Genomic DNA, 20,041 nt, shown 5'->3' on the forward strand with positions numbered 1-20,041 from the left:
GATTCCGCCAGGACCGCTCGGCTCCAGACCTCATTACAGCCTTGGTCCAAACATGGACAAAAGAGCTGAATTCCAGAGGTGAGGTGAGAGTGACTGCCCTTGACATCAAGGCAGCATTTGACCAAGTGTGGCACCAAGGAGCCCGAGTAAAATTGAAGTCAATGGGAATCAGGGGGAAAACTCTCCAGTGGCTGGAGTCATATCTAGCACAAAGGAAGATGGTAGTGTTTGTTGGAGGCCAATCATCTCAGCCCCAGGACATTGCTGCAGGAGTTCCTCAGGGCAGTGTCCTCGGCCCAACTATCTTCAGCTGCTTCATCATGAGGTCAGAAATGGGGATGTTTGCTGATGATTGCACAATGTTCAGTTCCATTCACAACCCCTCAAATAATGAAGCAGTCCAAGCCCACATGCAGCAAGACTTTGACAACATCCAGGCTTGGGCTCATAAGTGGCAAGTAATATTCGTGCTAGGCAATGACCACCTCCCCATGACTTTCAGTGACATTACCATCGCCGAATCCCCCACCATCCATATCCTGGGGGTCACCATTGACTAGAAACTTATGGACCTGCCATATAAATACTGTGGCTACAAGAGCAGGTCAGAGGCTGGGTATTCTGTAATGAGTGACTCACCTCCTGATTCCCCAAAGCCTTTCCACCATCTACAAGGCACAAGTCAGGAGTGTGATGGAATACTCTCCACTTGCCTGGATGAGTGCAGCTCCAACAACACTCAAGCTTGACACCATCCAGGACAAAGCAGCCCGCTTGATTGGCACCCCATCCACCACCCTAAACATTCACTCCCTTCACCATCGGAGCACAGTGGCTGCAGTGTGTACCATCCACAGGATGCACTGCAGCAACTCCCCAAGGCTTCTTCGACAGCACCTCCCGAAACGCGACCTCTACCACCTAGAAGGACAAGAGCAGCAGGCACATGGGAACAACACAACCTGCACATTCCCCTCCAAGTCACACACCATCCCGACTTGGAAATATATCGCCGTTCCTTCATCGTAGCTGGGTCAAAATCCTGGAACTCCCTTCCTAACAGCACTGAGGGAGAACCTTCACCACACGGACTGCAGCGGTTCAAGAAGGCGGCTCACCACCAACTTCTCAAGGGTTGGTGGTGGGCAATAAATGCTGGCCTCACCAGCGACGTCCACATCCCATGAACGAATAAAAAAAAATGTAGTTATCTAGCTACCCTTTAAATGCATCTATGCTGTTCACCTAAACCACTTCACGTGGTCGCGAGTTCCACACTCTAACCACTTTCTGGGTAAAGACACTTTGTGCTTTACCATTGAAGGAAAGCGGGACGTGAATGAGCCAGAGTCAGCTTTCATAATTGAAATGAAGATTTACAACCAAAAAATGAGGCTGCTGTAGCAGTACTGACACTCCTTATAACATCAATATTACCACCTCCCAAACACTGGCTGCTCATGAGCTCTCATTACATTATCCTATTCCAACTTTGAGATTCTGCTTATAACTGTGCTTTTCTTTTTATACTCTCGCAATATATATAATAAAATTATTAGTTGGATGCAAGATTGGAAATCAAGCACAGCGATGCATCATTCATGCAACAAAATACTGGATTGCATTGGCACAAGCCCCAATCCATAACAACCCTTTCTCTGGTTTACGATTTAATTATACACCCCAAACGACCTGATCCTTATGCTGCTCACATCATAAGATATGAAGATAATATTTCACCTACCTGTTTCTTGTGTACCTGAGACAATGTCAGTGATTAGTAATGATGTGGAGATGCCGGTGATGGACTGGGGTTAACAATTGTAAACAATTTTACAACACCAAGTTATAGTCCAACGATTTTATTTTTAATCCCACAAGCTTTCGGGGGCTTTCCCCTTCCTCAGGCGGTGTGGAAAAGACCGCCTGAGGAAGGGGAAAGCCCCCGAAAGCTTGTGGGATTAAAAATAAAATCGTTGGACTATAACTTGGTGTTGTAAAATTGTTTACAGTGATTAGTAAGTGTGTGATGCAGTGGTGCAACACAAGAGTGGTACAACAGGCTTGGAACTGCTATTTGTGCACTGGATTTCTTGAATGGGAGCCTAGAGGAACTGTTTTAGATACGCCTTACCTACCGAAGAGGCCAATGACAAAGCAGAGGGCAGGGGATTATGCCCTGAACCATACCCTTGGATGGGGAGTGGCGAGAAGGAAGCAGCATAATCTGCAACCTGATTGATTATGGGTTAGATTCAGGATAATTAACTACAGCTTCCACAATGTCCACAAGTTTCTTCCAGTTTCCAAACATTTTATTTACACTTAGTCACATTTTGAAAACTTGAGTTATGATTTGTCCAGCAGAACACATACACAAAATGTATACTGCAATTCCTTAAGTTCAGTGAAATATACACGACTTTGTGCAACGGTTTAAAAACACTCATCTATAAGTCATTTTACAAATATTGTAACTTAGATGAAAGAAATAAACCTAGTCCACAGCTGCTCTAAATAGCAAATATTAGAACAATATCTAATGCAACTTCATTTTAAGGACACAAGACTTAAAAAACCTGTTAAAATTGTACTTTAGGAACCAATTACAAAATAGAACACCCATCATATAATGGAGGGGAACAGAAAGGCAAAGTCTACTTCTGATAAATGTTTTGTAAATTCATTGTAACGTTTGATTGGGAAAGGTTAGAATTCACACTTACAAAATGCTACATTTTACAATTCAGATGAGTCTCCAAACGCACATCCTGCTTTTACTGTTGGCATAGTAGGGACGACAGCTATGGTGGTACGCAATAGAGAGTTGCAGGGCAATAGAGAGTTGCAGTTACCACTGGATTTCTCCAGCTCACTCGAATACCTGCATCAGATTTAATGGCAATTGTTGGTCAAAGTTCCTGCTCACTCTCTAGACTTGGCAGGGGACGGGGTGGAAGGAAAGAGAACTGCTTTTTTCATGAGGGGTCGGGGAGAGGGCACGCGACATCTGAAAATAAGACAGCACGGTGAAGGACGAGAGATTTATTTGTTTGGGGAGACGCAAGACAAAGTAGCCACTTCCCTTTCATTAAAGACTTGCCAACCCGCAGTAGCATTCAACAAATGAAGTTTAAAAGCCCATGAAGGAAGGTATCGTCTCAGTCCGCAGTAACGCTCATTGTTAAGGGTGGTGCACAAGGTTCACATTTCCTAGAGCAGTCTCCCAGTTTTTGCACCGGGGTTACCAGCATACAGGTATATAATCCTTTTAAGAATACATTTCAGATTTCTCATCTTACATCCAAGATAGCAGCACTTGACATCATTTCTTAGGATTCACCACTAGTTTACAATACACATTCGAAACCTTGATCAGAACACCTCCTAATTCTGTAAACAAAACAAAGCTGCTAGTCTCTTACAGACCTCTCCTGTGTCGATTTGCAGTTCCAGGCTAGTGTCTTGCTCAACCAACTCTGATAGGAAAGAATTGCATTCTCTGGGACCTCGTTACCTGAGCTTTAACAGAAACTTTAGAAAACATTCTCAAGTAATTTTGCTTCTACTGTACTGGCACAGATAGGAGTTCCTTTTCATGGAGGATGGGGCGATGGGTAAGAGAACACGATTATTAGGAGAATACACAAGAGGACACCTACTGTAAAATCCGGCATTGTAGAAAAACAGCTACAGAATCCTAGACTTGGTATCAGTACTCCAAGCTGAATTAAGTAACTCGGGAATATTTATGGACCAGTTTGCTAAAATTTTTTTTTTTTTTACAAACACTGAATCCTGACAGTGACTGTAAGCACTCAATACTTTTGCAAGTGAAAAAAGAATCTCTATACAAGGTGATGTGAGTGAACAAGAGTAGGCTGTCAGTCTGAGTATTAACCTGTCCCTTGGTATCAGTGCACCTGGAATGCCCTCGTCTTTAAGCCATTTTTTCCATCACAATAGTTTAAGGGCATTAGTAGCTCGTGATTACTTGTCAGTGACAACTACACCAGACTGTGCCAAAAAAAATAACGCAAACTACAACTGACTGAGAAAATAAAAAATCCACATTAGGTTTGGTGACACGTGCCAGCGAGAACTGGCTAGATACAGCAATCTCTCGGAGATAATTATCAGTGTAAGCAGTACACAATATCTGAACCCATTTCCAAGAGCAACTATTAACTTTGCATTCAGTCCGTTGCTAACATCTGCCATTGGCAGTTCCAGTGTAATGCAATCTGCAGTAAGCACCTGTCTATACTGGCCATCTATTGGCAGGTCAGGACAGTAAATAGTTCAGACTTGAACCTGTTATGGGAAGTTGCCTGTGCCTCTTAAATAGAAGCAGGAAGAACGTACTTGATATCATCAATAAATATTTCACCACCAACTTTCCTCAATCTTATCAAAACACAATCCTTCACCAATAGCCTGTTCAGCTTCAAGAGCGGCATTTGCCACAATGAGATTGAGAGGGTGATTATTCAACCAAATGAGAACATCCTTAAATAGCCCCATCATTCACGGAACACACAAGTCAGCTTATTTTGTTTCACACACATCTCCAATTTTACAATGTTAATTAGCAATTCCAATTTCTTAACAGTGAGTTTGAATTAAAAAAACAAAAAAACCACTAGTGGAAAAAGCCACAGGTCCGAGTAATCCATTCCCTTCCTTTTTTAAAAATGTGCAATTCCAAGCAAGTGTGCTTTCCTATTCCACAAGGAGTTTTCAGTCTTTTCAAAATCCGTCCAGTCCCTCTGTCTATACAACATCAGACAGAGACTAAGACATCGAGGTAGAGTCTATCGTAGGATTCCCTGAATAGCAGAATAAGGAGGAGGCTGAACAGACATGATCCTGTCAGGCACCAATTCAACCAGTAAACATCTGAAAGACAAACAGAGAACAATGTTAGTGTCATTAAGGACCACCACCCAGCTCCTTGAGAAGTGTAAGTGCTTATACACGGAGTTAAATCTGGCCAGGACTTCTACTCAGCCACTAGATGAGGGCCATTTTATGAAAAGGATGGTGAGGGCAGGATTAGTCCCATGGACCAAATCCCTCAACACTCACTGTCCAAGCTTTGAGGATGTCCATTTGGGTGAGCTACCACAGGAATTCTGGCACCTTTGGAACTATATCAAAACATAAAGTTACCAACTACATGAGAAAGTAAGCAAGGAGAGAAAACAGGGGGAAGTTAACATTGCTGTAGTCTATTATTGCTTTTGAAAACTTTTTAAGCTTTCAAATTGTGCTGAAGCATTCTCCCAACAAAAAAAATGTTTCTTCCCAATATCTCGTCTTCTCCTTATCCCTACCCCACGTTTTACTTTTGGAGCCACATGATGCTGAGAAATGTGAGGGGATATATTTTGGGAAGAGTAAGGAGAGGACATGTACGCTAAATGGTAAAACTGCGATGCCTTGTGCATCACAATATATAGACTCCGTACCCCACTCGAAAGCCAGGTGATCTCCTGGGAGAGGCGAAGAACCAGATAAAAACCCAGGCCAATTTATAAAGGTGCGGAGAGACTGAAGACTTAAAAGTGAAGGACAAGTTAATAAAGCTGTTTTAAAAAAAAGGCATATGGGGTCATAGATGTTATAAAAACAGACATCAAGTACAACAGCAAAGAGGCGATGCCAAACCTATACAGGTTATTGCAGTCAGAATACTGTGCCCAATTTTGGGCGCTCTACTTTAGGAAGGATGTTGAGGCCATGAAGAGGTCATAGAAGAGGTTCATCTGATAACCAAGTTGCAAAGCTTTAGCTATGAAGAAGACTTAAGGAAATGGAGACTCTTTCCATTGGACTAGAAAAGGTTAAGAGTCGGTCTGAAAGAGGTGCTCAAAATTATGAGAGATTTTGACAAGGTAAATAAAGAAAAATTATTTCCACTGGTCAGCAAATCAGTAAAGTTATCAAAGGAATGAAGGGAGAGGATAGGATTTTTTTTTTTAATATAGAGGGTTGTTGGGACTTGGAATGACCCACCATAAACAACGGTCGAAGCAGAATCCATAATAGCTTTTAAAATGGAAATAGATAAATATTTGAAAAAGAAAAAATTTAAAGGATATTGGCAACAGGACTAAGTGATAGCTCTATCGGAGAGAAAGCACAGGCTTGATGGGCTGAAGAGCCTCCTGAGCTGTACAATTTTAATAATTCTACGACATGCATATAGAAATAGTTTATTTTTGATCTTACAACATCACACTGGAACAAAATGTTAAAGTAGTTACAAACCGTCTAGAATAGGTTAGTGTCACAACCAAGAAGCCATCCATGCTTTCTCTCCCTTTTGTTTTAAAAATTTCTCATTCTTCCTTTTATTTCACACACCATTCTAACTATAATGCAGGTAGTCTTAAGTTAAGCACTCAACTGATTGATCACCATTCTTGACCAAAAATCAACCTGTCCACCAAGTTGCTCAGAAATAGGGATTTGTAGGATCTCGAGTTATTCAGCTGAGATTGTGAAGGTGCACGAGGGGGGGAAAGCAGCCATGAATACCAAAACATACTGAGCCGCTGAGATCTTTAGACCAGGCGTTTATACAGGGAATGCGTGAAGGTTCAGAACTGTAGTGTACAATGGCTACACGAAGGATCAGGATCAAATCAAAAAGTTGAGACCTCAATTCAAAACTTCACCTAGAACCCTCTCTGATTACTTTCTGATCAAAACCCTAATGAATCTTGCCCTGGAACACTTTGCTCTGCAAGTATAGTAGTTTCAGCTCAAGTCATGACGAATGCGTTTAAGAAGAGAAACAGACACAAGAGTTGTTGCCCTATTTACTAAGATTGTAACTTACAAAAGGACGTTGATCCCTGCAGCGTTTAAATTAACTATTCTGCAAAGAGTGTACTGAACCTCAAATAGAAATCGAAGAGATTTATTTTTTCATCCACTATCCCTCAACCCTAAAATCCTCCCAAGTCAGCCTCTAACAAGCACACATATGATTCAATGGTCCAGCCTGAAGACACATGGACATAGCCATGGATATGGGTCCTCTCTCTCCCCCACTATTCCCCGCCAAGGCAAGGTCAGAGATAAGATCAGGTCAGGGCATCAATCAAGAATCCATTTGTGCTCTTTAGGCAAAACTCCTATAAACTGCGGAACTAGTCAGCAGTTACAGTTGTAATGTGCAGTTTAATCAACAGTCTGAATCTTTTAATGGTACAAGTCTACTTTAAGGGCAGGGGAGAGGGACGAATTGGATAGCTCTTTCAAAGAGCCGGCATAGGCATGATGGGCCGAATGGCATCCTTCTGTGCTGTATCATTCTATGATTTAGCTGGAATCCGTAATTAGCACTATTTAATGGTCTTTAGAATACTGAGGTATAAAAAATTGCTCATACGGTTCTTCCATTTAACCAGCTTTAATAACGCACTCCATTAACACGTCATTTCATTCTAGCTTTTGAAATCTGGAGCTCTGTTTACTTTAATGCTTTATCACTGCCATACATTCAGCGAAGGAATAACAATTTATTCAGACTTGGACATGACCTGAGTGAGCATTACTAGTGCATGCTAAACACTTCCTTCATGCCTAAATGATCAGACAGAAAGTTTCAATGCTGCCTTGGGAAATCCATAATGCATGAGATTGCAGTCGAAAGTTTCAATCTGGAGTTTGGAAGGGGGAAAAAAAAAAGGTCACGACACAGGTAGACAACCTGCAAATTAGTCTTGTGGGCTTAACTCTTTCAAGACTGATACTATACACCAGAAAATGTTGAATTATCCACAGCTACATTCCACATCTACTCCAATGCATCACAAGACAGATTTCCAAAAGCAGTTTGCAGTGAATCAAAAATTAATGGGAGCTTTAGAATTTATAGATTTTCATGCATGCATTGGAGCTTTGCCCAACGCAGATTTGCCTGGAAATAGAACAAAAAACATGCTCTGCACACAGAAATAGGAGATTTTTAATATTTTTTTTTAAAAAATGGTTCAGTATGCATCATTTGATCAAGTGGACATGAGCTTAGATACTCTGCATGCCATAACTTTATACGGGCGGCAGTGTGTAGATTAACAGGTGCACAGCCTCATGTCATGTGGCATGCGGCATGCTAACGCATCAATAAATTATTAATCTTCAAGACAGCAAATCTGCGTCAAAGAGATTCAAATACACGCCAACCCCGTTTATGTACCCAAAGCTACAAGCTACTGTTTCAAGACCATACATAACAAACAGAACAACCTATGCTTAAAACGTATTCACAAGTTTAAAGGAGCCATCTGTCTAGATAGGCCCTAAAACCAATTACTGCCCCCAGGGCATGCAGGCACAAATGGTTAGTCCCAGCAGCCGATGTACCACTCAATGGTGAGGAGAATTAATGAGATTCAATAGTGAGCCAACAGAGTCGGCCCGTGTACAAACGCCACCAGGTAACCAGGGTCAAGCAGCAAACAGCAGTCACTGCTCTCTACAATTGTACAGTCCCAAGATAGTGGGTGTAGAAGCACAACAACAACATTTTTCCTTTGAAAAATGCTTAATTTGTAACAAGGTCTGTAGAATCACCGTACCGCCAAGAACATTCTTAACAGGTTAGCTCCTTCGAAATGCTGAACAAAATCCTTGATCAATACAAGCTTAATTTAGTGTAAGTGGATTTATATTTTAACATAAATACATTTAAGTATAGGCTGTATTCTACAGCGTTCTGATACACTGTTAGAGACCGTCAAAGACAGGTTCTCATTGTTAGGGCAGTATACTGGTGCAACTCAACACTGTAAAAAGTGCCTTGGGATGTTTTACTACGTTAAAGGCGCTATATAAATGCAAGTTGTTGTTGTAAAAATCACAAATACTATCAGCAACTGCCTACCTAAATTCATTTGCCAATTGGCCAGCAGTGGTGAGGAGGGAACATTTACTGACCAATTTGTTTCTTGCAAGGTCAGGTGCTGGTCAACTTTAGATAGGCTGTCACTGATGTATTTACGCAGTCTTTATAGCAATGAGAGGTAGCAATATACGGTCTGAAGATGCCGGTGATGGACTGGGGTTGACAATTGTAAACAATTTTACAACACCAAGTTATAGTCCAGCAATTTTAATTTGAAATCTACAAGCTTTCGGAGGCTTCCTCCTTCCTCAGGTAAAGGTCTGAAGATGGAAGAGGTATGTTTTCCAAAAGTTCAACCCATGAGTTAGAACGCTAAGAGAAAACCCACCTATATTTAAATTACCCGTGCCTCATTTTACTTGTATATAAGTGACACATCATTAGACAACCCAAAGAATCTACCACAGATTTTCCGCACCTTCAAGCCTTTTCAGATATGTTATCAGCCACAACCAAATGGCACAAGACGAGTGCACAAAATTGCAGTAATTCATGAAATTTCTCTCCCTACTTTCTTTACCTACCCAGGCTTAGCACTGCCACTAGTGACAAAGGTGGGTAATTTGCTCCTTGGTCTTGGTCAATGTCACCGAGGAAGCAGCTGGCAATAGCCATTCCCAGCTGCTGCATGAGGAATTCAGTCGTGTGGAAATATCTAACCTTCACCACTACCCTGGGGCAGTGCCTTGAAGCTCCAAAGCTGTGTGTTGGCTCAATCCCAGTCAATGCTAAATGTTTGCCAATAATCTTCTTCCAGGATAAACTAAGCAAAGGCACACGAGACTCCTTCAAAATGTCAAACATATTATAGTGTCCATGATGTGGAGATGCCGGTGATGGACTGGGGTGGACAAATGTAAGGAATCTTACAACACCAGGTTATAGTCCAACAATTTTATTTGAAAATCACAAGCTTTCCTCCTTCGTCAGGTGTGTGAAGGTTTCCATAAAAGCACCGCATATATAGTCACAGAGCAATTGTTCTGTGACTATATATGCGGTGCTTTTACGGAAACCTTCACACACCTGACGAAGGAGGAAAGCTCCGAAAGCTTGTGATTTTCAAATAAAACTGTTGGACTATAACCTGGTGTTGTAAGATTCCTTATATTATAGTGTGCCACCTACTTTCCGAGCAGGTGTAACACAATCAACTGCAGAGGACAACTTTGAGTCTGCACCAACAACCAACCTCAAAAGAGCATCTCCCACGGAACCAGTGCTACCTTCCAATTCTTACATGATTTTACCAGTCAAGTTTTAGTCGTACACTCTTGGTACAGAAAAATGCTCATACTCTGAGGCATGAGGCTATTAAGGATTCAGTCAGTACGTTTTGTAATAAATGTCTTCTTGTCGTGACCTCCAAGTCAATAAACCAGAGTTTGAAAATCACCAGAGGGTTAGAGGTCATGACTTTGCGAATAAACGACAGGATGTAAAGAAAACCTGATGGAATTGTGGAAGCTTCCCATTTTGTCCGAAATGAACTTTGAAGCAATTCCAGATGTTGGAGATGCAGCACAGTAATCTTGAGTTACTGGAAGTGAGATCAGGTTCCTTCCTGGATACCTCCCCATGTTGTGCAGCAGCCCTATTGGGAAGGCAAGCAACTTGCTGCTGTCATCTGCTGTGAGAAGGTTTGTGCTCACCGTTTGTCCTTCTTTCAGATGAGACTTTAAACCAAGGCCAAATCCATCTGTTCAGGTGGATGTAAAAGATCCCAGGGCAGTACTCGAAGAGAAGGAGTGAGCTCTCCCAGTATCCTGGTCAACATTCCTCTCTCAACCAAACACCACCAAAAACAAGTTAACTGGTTATTTATCTCATCTGCTGCTTGTAAGAGCTTACTATGTGAAAATTGGCTGCTGCAATTGCCAACATAACACATCAAATGTGCTTCATTGGCTGTGAAGATCTCTGGAGTGCCCTGATGATGTCAAAGAAGGAACTTGCTTTTATATAGTGCCCAAGAAAGAATATCTCATCTTTGCTGGTGGTAAAGCCCCGAGCATTTTCTCAACATTGACAGATTAAGAATTTGACAGATTAAGAATTCACCAGATCAGGCATTCTGACATAAACCAACCACTGTGACAGATGGAGGAGGCCCTTCAGCCCATTTAATCTCATTATACCAGAATACAAACCCTATCGTCATAGCATCATAATAAGTACAGCATAAGAGGCGGCCATTCGGCCCAGCTTTGAAAGAGCTATCCGATTTTTTTCCCCCTTCAAGTATTTATCCAATTCCCTTTTGAAAATTACTATTGATTCTGCTTCCACCGCTCTTTCAGGCAGTGCATTCAAGATCATAATAACTCGCTACGTTAAAAAAATGTTTCCTCATGTCACCTCTGGCTCTTTTGCCGATCACTTTAAATTGGTGTCCTCTGGTTACTGACCCTTTTGCCACTGGAAACAGTTTCTCCTTATTTACTCTATCAAAATCCCTCATGATTTTGAACACCTCTATCAAATCTCCCCTTAACTTTCTCTGTTCTAAGCAGAACAACTCCAGCATCTCCAGTCTCTGCACATAAATAAAGTCCCTCATCCCTGGCACCATTCCAGTAAATCTCTTCTGTACCCTCTCCAAGGCCTTGACATCCTTCCTAAAGTGTGGTGTCCAGAATTGAATACAATACTCCAGCTGAGGCCTAATTAGTGTTTTATAAAGGTTCAGCATAACTTCCTTGCTTTTGTACTCTATGCCTCTAATAATAAAGCCCAGGATCCCATATGCTTTTTTTTAAAAAAACAGCCTTCTCAACTTGACCTGCCACTTTCAGAGATTTATTCATGTGAACCCCCAGGTCCCATTTAGTTTATATGGCCTCTCCTCATTATTCTACCAAAATGCATCACTTTACATTTCTCTGCGTTAAATTTCATCTGCCATGTGTCTGCCCATTTCACCACTTTGTCTATGTCCTCTTGAAGTCTGTTATCCTCCACATTGTTTACTACATTTCCAAGTTTCGTTGTCATCTGTAAACTTTGAAATTATACCCTCGATACCCAAGTGCAGGTCATTAATATATATCAAAAAGAACAGTGGTCCTTGTACTGACCCCTGGAGAATACCACTTGATACTTTCCTCCAGTCTGAAAAACAACCGTTCACCACTACTCTCTGCTTTCTGTCCCCTAGCCGATTTTGTATCAATGCTGTCACCATCCCTTTAATCCCACGTCTTCAATTTTGCTAACATGTCTATTATGTGGTACTTTATCAAATACCTTTTGAAAGTCCATATATACACATCAACCGCACTACACTCATCAACCCTCTCTGTTACTTCATCAAAGAATGCAATCAAGTTAGTCAAACACGATTTTCCTTTAACAAATCCATGCTTTCATTTATTAGCTTTTACATATTTTTCTAAGTGCCAATTTGTCCCGGATTATTGTCTTAAAGTTTCCCTACCACCAATGTTAGGCTGACTGGTCTGGAATTGCTGGGTTTATCCCTCTCCCATTTTTTGAACAGGGTGTAACATTTGCAATCCTCCAGTCTTCCGACACCAGCCCCATATCTAAGGAGGATTGGAAGATTGTGGCCAGAGCTTCCGCAATTTCCACCCTTACTTCCCTCAGTAACCCAGGATGCATCCCATCTGGACCACGTGACTTTTCTACTTTGAGTACTGCCAATCTTTTAAGTATCTCCTCTATCTATTTTTATCCTATCTAATATCACTACTAACTCCTCCTTTACTGCTACAATGGCAACATCCTCTTCTCTAGTGAAGATGGATGCAAAGTATTCATTTAGTGCCTCAGCCATGCCCTCTGCTTCCACAAGAGCATCTCCTTTTTGGCCCCTAATCAGTCCTATGCTTCCTTCGACTACCGTTTTACCATTTATATATGTTTATAAAAGACTTTTTTGGCTTCCCTTTTATGTTAGCCGCTAATCTATCCTCATACTCTCTTTTTGCCCCTCTTATTCCCCTTTTTTGGATCTCCTCTGTACTTTCTGTATTCAGCTTGGTTCTCTACTGTATTATGAACCTTACATTCGTCATAAATCTCTTTTTTCTATTTCATTTTAATCTCTATATCTTTAGTCATCCAGGGAGCTCTAGCTTTGGATGCCCTTCCTTTCTCCCTCATGGGAATCCGTCTACTCTGGAATGGGCTGATCTTAGTGTAGTTGGTGGATAAATCCTAAATCAGAACACAAAAGATCTGTATATATATGCAAATTATTGAGAACACGGTTTTAAACTTTACATGTTGCCCCTGAGGCTCCATGGAACATATCTGCATGGCACACAAAGACAAAAGCTTAGACAACCCCAGCCTAGAAAGTGAATTTGCACAGGCTATAAGACTGTGGGGGACCCCTGTTATTTTAATAAAATTGCTGGAAAACATTGAATAACCATTCTAGCAAATCACTTCTTTAAAACAAAAATTAGTTTAAGACACTTACAACATACAGCTTCTTTAGTGTCTAAGAGTGCATTTATGTGAAAGGCACCATATAAAAGTGGATCTTTTTTCAGAACCAAGAAAGAATCTCTCTCACATCTAACAACTGTGGCTGTGTGCACCGCAGTTATAGCATGAATTTAACCAGCCTCCGGAGTCAGGGCCCCATCTGACACCATAGCGAGAGGGAGAACTCCTGCAGGAGGGAGTCTCACCCTACTTTGCACTGGAGTCAGTTCAGGCCTCAATATCTGATTAACATTCCACAAGCTTAGTGCCAGTGCAAAGCCAAAGCCACAGCACATCGCAGCACGATTGAACTTGTAAGATCATAAGAGCATAAGAGATAGGAGCAGGAGTAGGCCATTCGGCCCCTCGAGCCTGCTCCACCATTCAATGAGATCGTGGCTGATCTGATTTTTACCTCAACTTCACTTTCCCCCATATCCTTTGACTCCCTTGCTAATCAAAAATGTGTCGAACTCAGCCTTGAATGTATTCAATGACTCAGCCTCCACAGCTTTTTGGGGTAAAGAATTCCAAAGATTCACGACCCTCTGGGAGAAGAAATTCCTCCTCATTTCCTTATTCTGAAACTATGCCCCCTAGTTTTAGATTCCCCCATGAGGGGTAACATCCTCTCAGCATCTACCCTATCGAGTCCCCTCAGAATCTTGTATGTTTCAATAAGATCTCCTCTCATTCTTCTAAACTCCAGTGAGTATAGATCCAACCTGTTCAATCTTTCCTCATAAGACAACCCTTCCATTCCTGGAATCAACCTAGTGAACCTTCTCTGAACTGCCTCCAATGCAAGTATGTCCTTCCTTAAATAAGGGCAACAGAACTGTACGCAGTACTCCAGGTGTGGTCTCACCAGCACCCTGTACAGTTGTAGCATGACTTCCCTGCTTTTATATTCCATCCCCCTAGAAATAAAGGCTGATATTCCATTTGCCTTCCAGATTACCTGCTGCACCTGTAAGTTGACTTTTTGTGTTTCATGTACGAGCACACCCAGATCCCTCCGTACCACAGCATTTTGTAGTATTTCTCCATTCAAATAATATTTTGCTTTTTTATTTCTCCTCTTCTACTGTGAAGACAGATACAAAATGTCTGTTCAATTCCTCTGCCATTTCCTTGTTTTCCATTATTATTTTCCCAGTTTCATCCTCTGAGGGACCAATGTTTACTTTAGCTACCCTCTTCCTTTTTATATACTTGTAGAAGCTTTTACTGTCAGTTTTTATATTTCTTGCTAGTTTACTCTCAATTTATTTTCTCCCTCTTCATTATTCTTTAGTCATCCTTTGCTGGTTTTTAAAGTTTTCCCAATCTTCGGGCTTACCAGTAATCTTTGCCATGTTGTATGCTTTTTCTTTTAACCTGATACCATCCTTGACTTCCTTAGTTAGCCATGGTTGGTTCACCCTTTTTGTGGAGTCTTTCCTCCTAGCAGGGATATATTTTTGTTGCGAGTCATAAAATATCTTTTTAAATGTTTGCCACTGCTTATCCACCATCATACCATCTAATCTGTTTACCCAGTCCACTTTAGCCAATTCCACCCTCATTCCTTTATAATTGCCCTTATTAAATTTAATACAGTAGTTTCAGACCCAAGATCCTCGCTCTCAAACTGGATGTGAAATTCTATCATGTTATGATCACTGCTTCCCAGGGGATCCTTTACTTTGAGATCATCAATTAATCCTGTTTCGTTACCCATTACCAGATCCAAAATGGCCTGTTCCCTGGTTGGTTCCCTGACGTATTGGTCTAAGAAACAGTCCCTAATACAATCTATGAACTCCTCCTCAGGGCTATTTTTGCCAATTTGATATGTCCACTCTATGTGAAAGTTAAAATCGCCCATGATTATTGCATTACCTTTTTTTGCAAACCCCCCCTTATTTCCTGATTAATATTTTGCCCTATAGTGTAGCTACTGTTAGGGGGCCCATATACTATTTCCACCAGTGATTTCTTTCCTCCACCCAAATTGATTTGACATCTTGGTTTTCTGAGCCAAGATCATTTCTCACTATTATACCAATTTCATCCTTTATTAACAGAGCTACCCCACCACCGTTACCATTTTTCGTATCCTTCCGAAATGTTAAATAACCCTGAATATTTAGCTCCCAACCTTGGTCACCTTACAACCACGTCTCTGTAATGGCCACGAGATCATACCCATTTGTTTCTATTTGTGCTGTCAATTCATCTGTCTTATTACGAATGCTGCGCGCATTCAGATAAAGGACCTTTAATTTTGTCTTTTTTACCATTCTTTCCTACCGCAGCCCCATTCGCTAGTGCACTCTTATGTTTGTACGCTCTGTCCCTTCCTGACACATTCTGTTTATCATCACCCCCATCACTTTCCTGTACTACTTCCTTGTCTTTTCTCTTTATCAATCTAAACTTCACTCCAACCTGAGCCCTCCCCCACTCTATTTAGTTTCAAGCCTTCTCTACCGCCCTCGTTATTCGGTTTGCCAGAACACTGGTCCCAGCATGGTTCAGGTGAAGCCCGTCCCAATGGAACAGCTCCCTCTTTCCCCAGTACTGGTGCCAGTGCCCCATGAATCGAAACCCACTTCTCCCACACATGTAATGGAAATTTATATTTTAAAAAAAAGTAGATTTTCAACTCTGCAGCTAAGTTTGATGCAGGGAGGTGTTCACAGTGTCAGCAATGTCCCTTTAGAATGGGCACTCACCTTGCGTTGTCCAATTAAAATGGATTTTTTTTTGTTGTAAATGTTTGATGTCATCCTATAAATGTATTTCTATTCATCGAGCCAGTCAAATGAAGAATGCATTTGTTAAATAATGCAACTGCTAAGATTCATCTGGAAATATCACTTCCACTCCAGTGAATTGTTAAGGCATGGGAGCACACTGAGCTATTGTTCCATGGTAATGCAGAGTAACAATTTTGTCACTCATTGTGTCTTTGGAACAGGTAACCAGCAGGGAAACTAGATCCTTTCCTCAAGGGAGGCAAAGCCTGTTTCTGTGTCAGCTGAAGATCAGGTAACCTGAGTGTTCCATCGATGTATTCAGCATGGGGCCCTAAGGCTACATTTAAAAAGGGAATAAAATCAACTCAAATGGCATCAGTATAGCAGCATACCAACTCTGGAAATAAGAAAGCTTCACAAGAAAAAAAAAGCATATGTACAAGTCATACTGAAGCCTAAAGCCTTTCAGACTCAGTCCATCCCCTTTGCACCAAGCTCTCATTTCCAAATACATATATTAATATAAAAACAGAAAATGCTGGAAACACTCAGCAGGTCAGGCAGCATCTGAATAGAAAAACAAAGTTAACGTTTCAGTTCAATGACCTTTCATTAGAACTACATAAACATATGAAGTAACGGAGAGGGTTGATGAGGGTAGTGTGGTTAATGTTGTGTATATGGACTTTCAAAAAGGCGTTTGATAAAGTAGCACGTAATAGGCTTGTTAGCAAAATTGAAGCCCATGGGATTAAAGGAGCAGTGGCAGCGTGGATACAAAATTGGCTAGGGGACAGAAAGCAGAGGTGAACTGTTATTTTTCAGACTGGAGGGAAGTATACAGTGGTATCTCCCAGGGGTCGGTATTAGGACCACTGCTCTTTTTGATATATATTGATGACCTGGACTTGGGTATACAAAGCATAATTTCAAAGTTTCTAGATGACATGAAACTCAGAAAAGTAGTAAACAGGGAGGAGGATGGCAGCAGGCTTCAGGAGGACACACAGACTGATGAAATGGGCAGGCACATGGCAGAAGAAATTTAACGCAGAGAAGTGTGACATGATACATTGACATGATATAATTACAATCTAAACAAAGGAAACTACGAAGGTATGAGGAATGAGTTGGCTATGATAGATTGGGAAGCTTCATTAAAAGGCATGATGGTGGATAGGCAATGGCTGACATTTAAGGAACGAAAGCATGAATTGCAACAATTATACATTCCTTTCTGGCGCAAAAACACAAAAGGAAAAGCAGCCCAACCATGGCTACCAAAAGAAATTAAGGATAGTATTAGATCCAAAGAGGAATCATATAAAGTTGCCAGAATAAGTAGCAAGCCTGAGGACTGGGAGCAGTTTAGAATTCAGCAAAAAAGGACCAAAAGACTGATTAAGAGGGGAAAAATAGAGTGAGAGTAAATTTGCAAGGAACATAAAAGCAGACTGTAAAAGCTTCTGCAAGTATGTAAAAAGAAAGAAGATTAGTGAAGACAAATGTAGGTCCCTTACAGTCGGAAACGGGAGAATTTATAATGGGTAACGAGGAAATGGCAGAGCAATTAAACAAGTATTTTGGTTCTGTCTTCATGGAAGAGGACACAAATAACTTTCCAGAAATGCTAGGGAACCAAGGGACTAGTGAAAAGGAGGAATTAAAAGGAAATTAGTATCATTAAAAAAGTGCTGGAGAAATTAATGGGACTGAAAGCTGATAAATCCCCAGGGCCTGATAATCTGCATCCAGAGTACTAAAAGAGACAGCCATGGAAATAGTGGCTATATTAATTGTCATCTTCCAAAATTCTATAGATTATAGAACAGTTCCTGCAGATTGGAGGGTGGCAAATGTAACCCCACTATTTAAAAAAGGAGGGAGAGAAAACAGGGAACTACAGATTGGTTAGCCTAACATCAGTAGTAGGGAAAATGCTAGAGTCTATTATAAAGGATGTGATAACAGGACACTTAGAAAATATCAATGGGATTAGACAAAGTCAACATGGATTTATGAAAGGAAAATCATGTTTGACAAACCTACTGGAGTTTTTTTGAGGATGTAACTGGTAGCATAGATAAGGAAGAACCAGTGGATGTAGTTATTTGGATTTTCAGAAGGCCTTTGATAAAGTCCCACATAAGAGGTTAGTGTGCAAAATTAAAGCACATGGGATTAAAGGTAATATATGGCATGGACTGAAAATTGGTTAACAGACAGGAAACAGAGAGTAGGAATAAATGGATCTTTTTCGAGGTGGCAGGCAGTGACTAGTGGGGTACCATAGAGAACAGTGCTTGGATCCCAGCTATACACAATATATATCAATGATTTGGATGAGGGAACCAAATGTAATATTTCCAAGTTTGCTGACAACACGAAACGAGGTGGGGGTCATGAGTTGTGAGGAGGATGCAAAGAGGCTTCAAGGTGATTTAGACAAGTTGAGTGAGTGGGCAAATACATGGCAGATGCAGTATAATGTGGATAAATGTGAAGTTATCCACTTCAGAAGGAAAAACAGAAAGGCAGAGTATTATTTAAATGGTGATAGATTGGGAGCTGTTGGTGTACAAAGGGACCTGGGTGTCCTTGTACACCAGTCACTGAAAGCAAACATGCAGATGTAGCAAGCAGTTAGGAAGGCAAATGGTATGTTGGCCTTCATTGCAAGAGGATTTGAGTACAGGAGCAAGGATGTCTTACTGCAGTTATACAGGGCCTTGGTGAGATCACACCTGGAGTACTCTGTGCAGTTTTGGTCTCCTTACCTAAGAAAGGCTATACTTGCCATAGAGGGAGTGCAGCGAAGGTTCACCAGATTCCTGGGATGGCAATTGATGGATCTCATTGAAACATAAAATTCTGACAGGGCTAGACAGATTGGATGCAGGGAGGATGTTTCCCCTGGCTGGGGCGTCCAGATCGAGGGGTCACAGTCTCAGGATACGAGTAGGACATTTAGGACTGAGATGAGGAAAAATTTCTTCACTCAGAGGGTGGTGAACCTGTGGAATTCTCTACCACAGAAGGCTGTGGAGGCCAAGTCACTGACTATATTTAAGGAGGAGCTAGACAGATTTCTAGACACAAAAGTCATCAAGGGGAGAGAGCGGGAACATGGTATTGAGATAGAGGATCAGCCATGATCATATTGAATGGCGGAGCAGGCTCGAAGGGCCGAATGGCCTACTCCTGCTCCTATTTTCTGTTTCTGTTTCTGGAAGGATGAGGAGGCGCAATATAAACTAAATGGTACAATTTTAAAGGGGGTGGAGGAACAGAGGTTGATAAGGCTGTTAAAAAAGCATAAGGGATCCTTGGCTTTATAAATAGAGGCGCAGAATAGAAAAGCAAGGAAGTTATGCTAAACCTTTATAAATCACTGTTTAAGCTTCTGTTGGAGTATTGTGTCCAATTCTAAGTACCACAGTTTAGAAAGGATGTCAAGGCCTTGCAGAGGGTGCAGAGGAGATTTATTAGAATGGTACCAGGGATGAGGGACTTCAGATACGTGGAGACACTAGAGAAGCTGGGGTTGTTCTCCTTAGAGCAGAGAAGGTTAAGGGGAGATTTAATAGAGGTGTTCAAAGTCATGAAGGGTTTTGTTAAAGTAAACAAGGAGAAACTGTTTCCAATGGAAGAAGGGTCAGTAACCAGAGAACACAGATTTACAGTAATTGGTAAAAAAGCCAAAGATGAGGAGAAATTTTTGTTACGCAGTAATTGGTAGGATTAGAGGGGAGCTGAGGGGAAATTTTTTAACCCAGAGGGTGGTGGGGGTCTCACTGCCTGAAGGGGTGGTAGAGGCAGAAACCCTCCACTCATTTAAAAAGTACTTGGATGAGCATTTGAAGTGCTGTAACCCACAGGGCTACGGATCAAGTGCTGGAAGGTGGGATTAAGCTGGATAACT

The 20,041-nt window shown here is 41.3% G+C and overlaps 1 protein-coding gene across 2 annotated transcripts in view; it reads right to left on the minus strand.

The window, feature by feature from the left end:
• Nucleotides 1-2,669: 2,669 nt before the first annotated feature.
• Nucleotides 2,670-20,041, minus strand: part of slc49a4 (solute carrier family 49 member 4) — a 56,123-nt gene continuing 38,751 nt past the window's right edge. For both annotated transcript variants that reach the window (XM_067987082.1, XM_067987081.1), the window contains exon 9: nt 2,670-4,899. In XM_067987082.1, coding sequence (XP_067843183.1) covers nt 4,784-4,899 — 116 coding nt within the window. In that variant the 3' untranslated portion in view covers nt 2,670-4,783. The remainder of the gene's footprint in view (nt 4,900-20,041) is intronic.

This window comes from Heptranchias perlo, chromosome 7 (assembly GCF_035084215.1).
Source record: "Heptranchias perlo isolate sHepPer1 chromosome 7, sHepPer1.hap1, whole genome shotgun sequence".
NCBI classification, from domain to species: Eukaryota; Metazoa; Chordata; class Chondrichthyes; order Hexanchiformes; family Hexanchidae; genus Heptranchias; species Heptranchias perlo.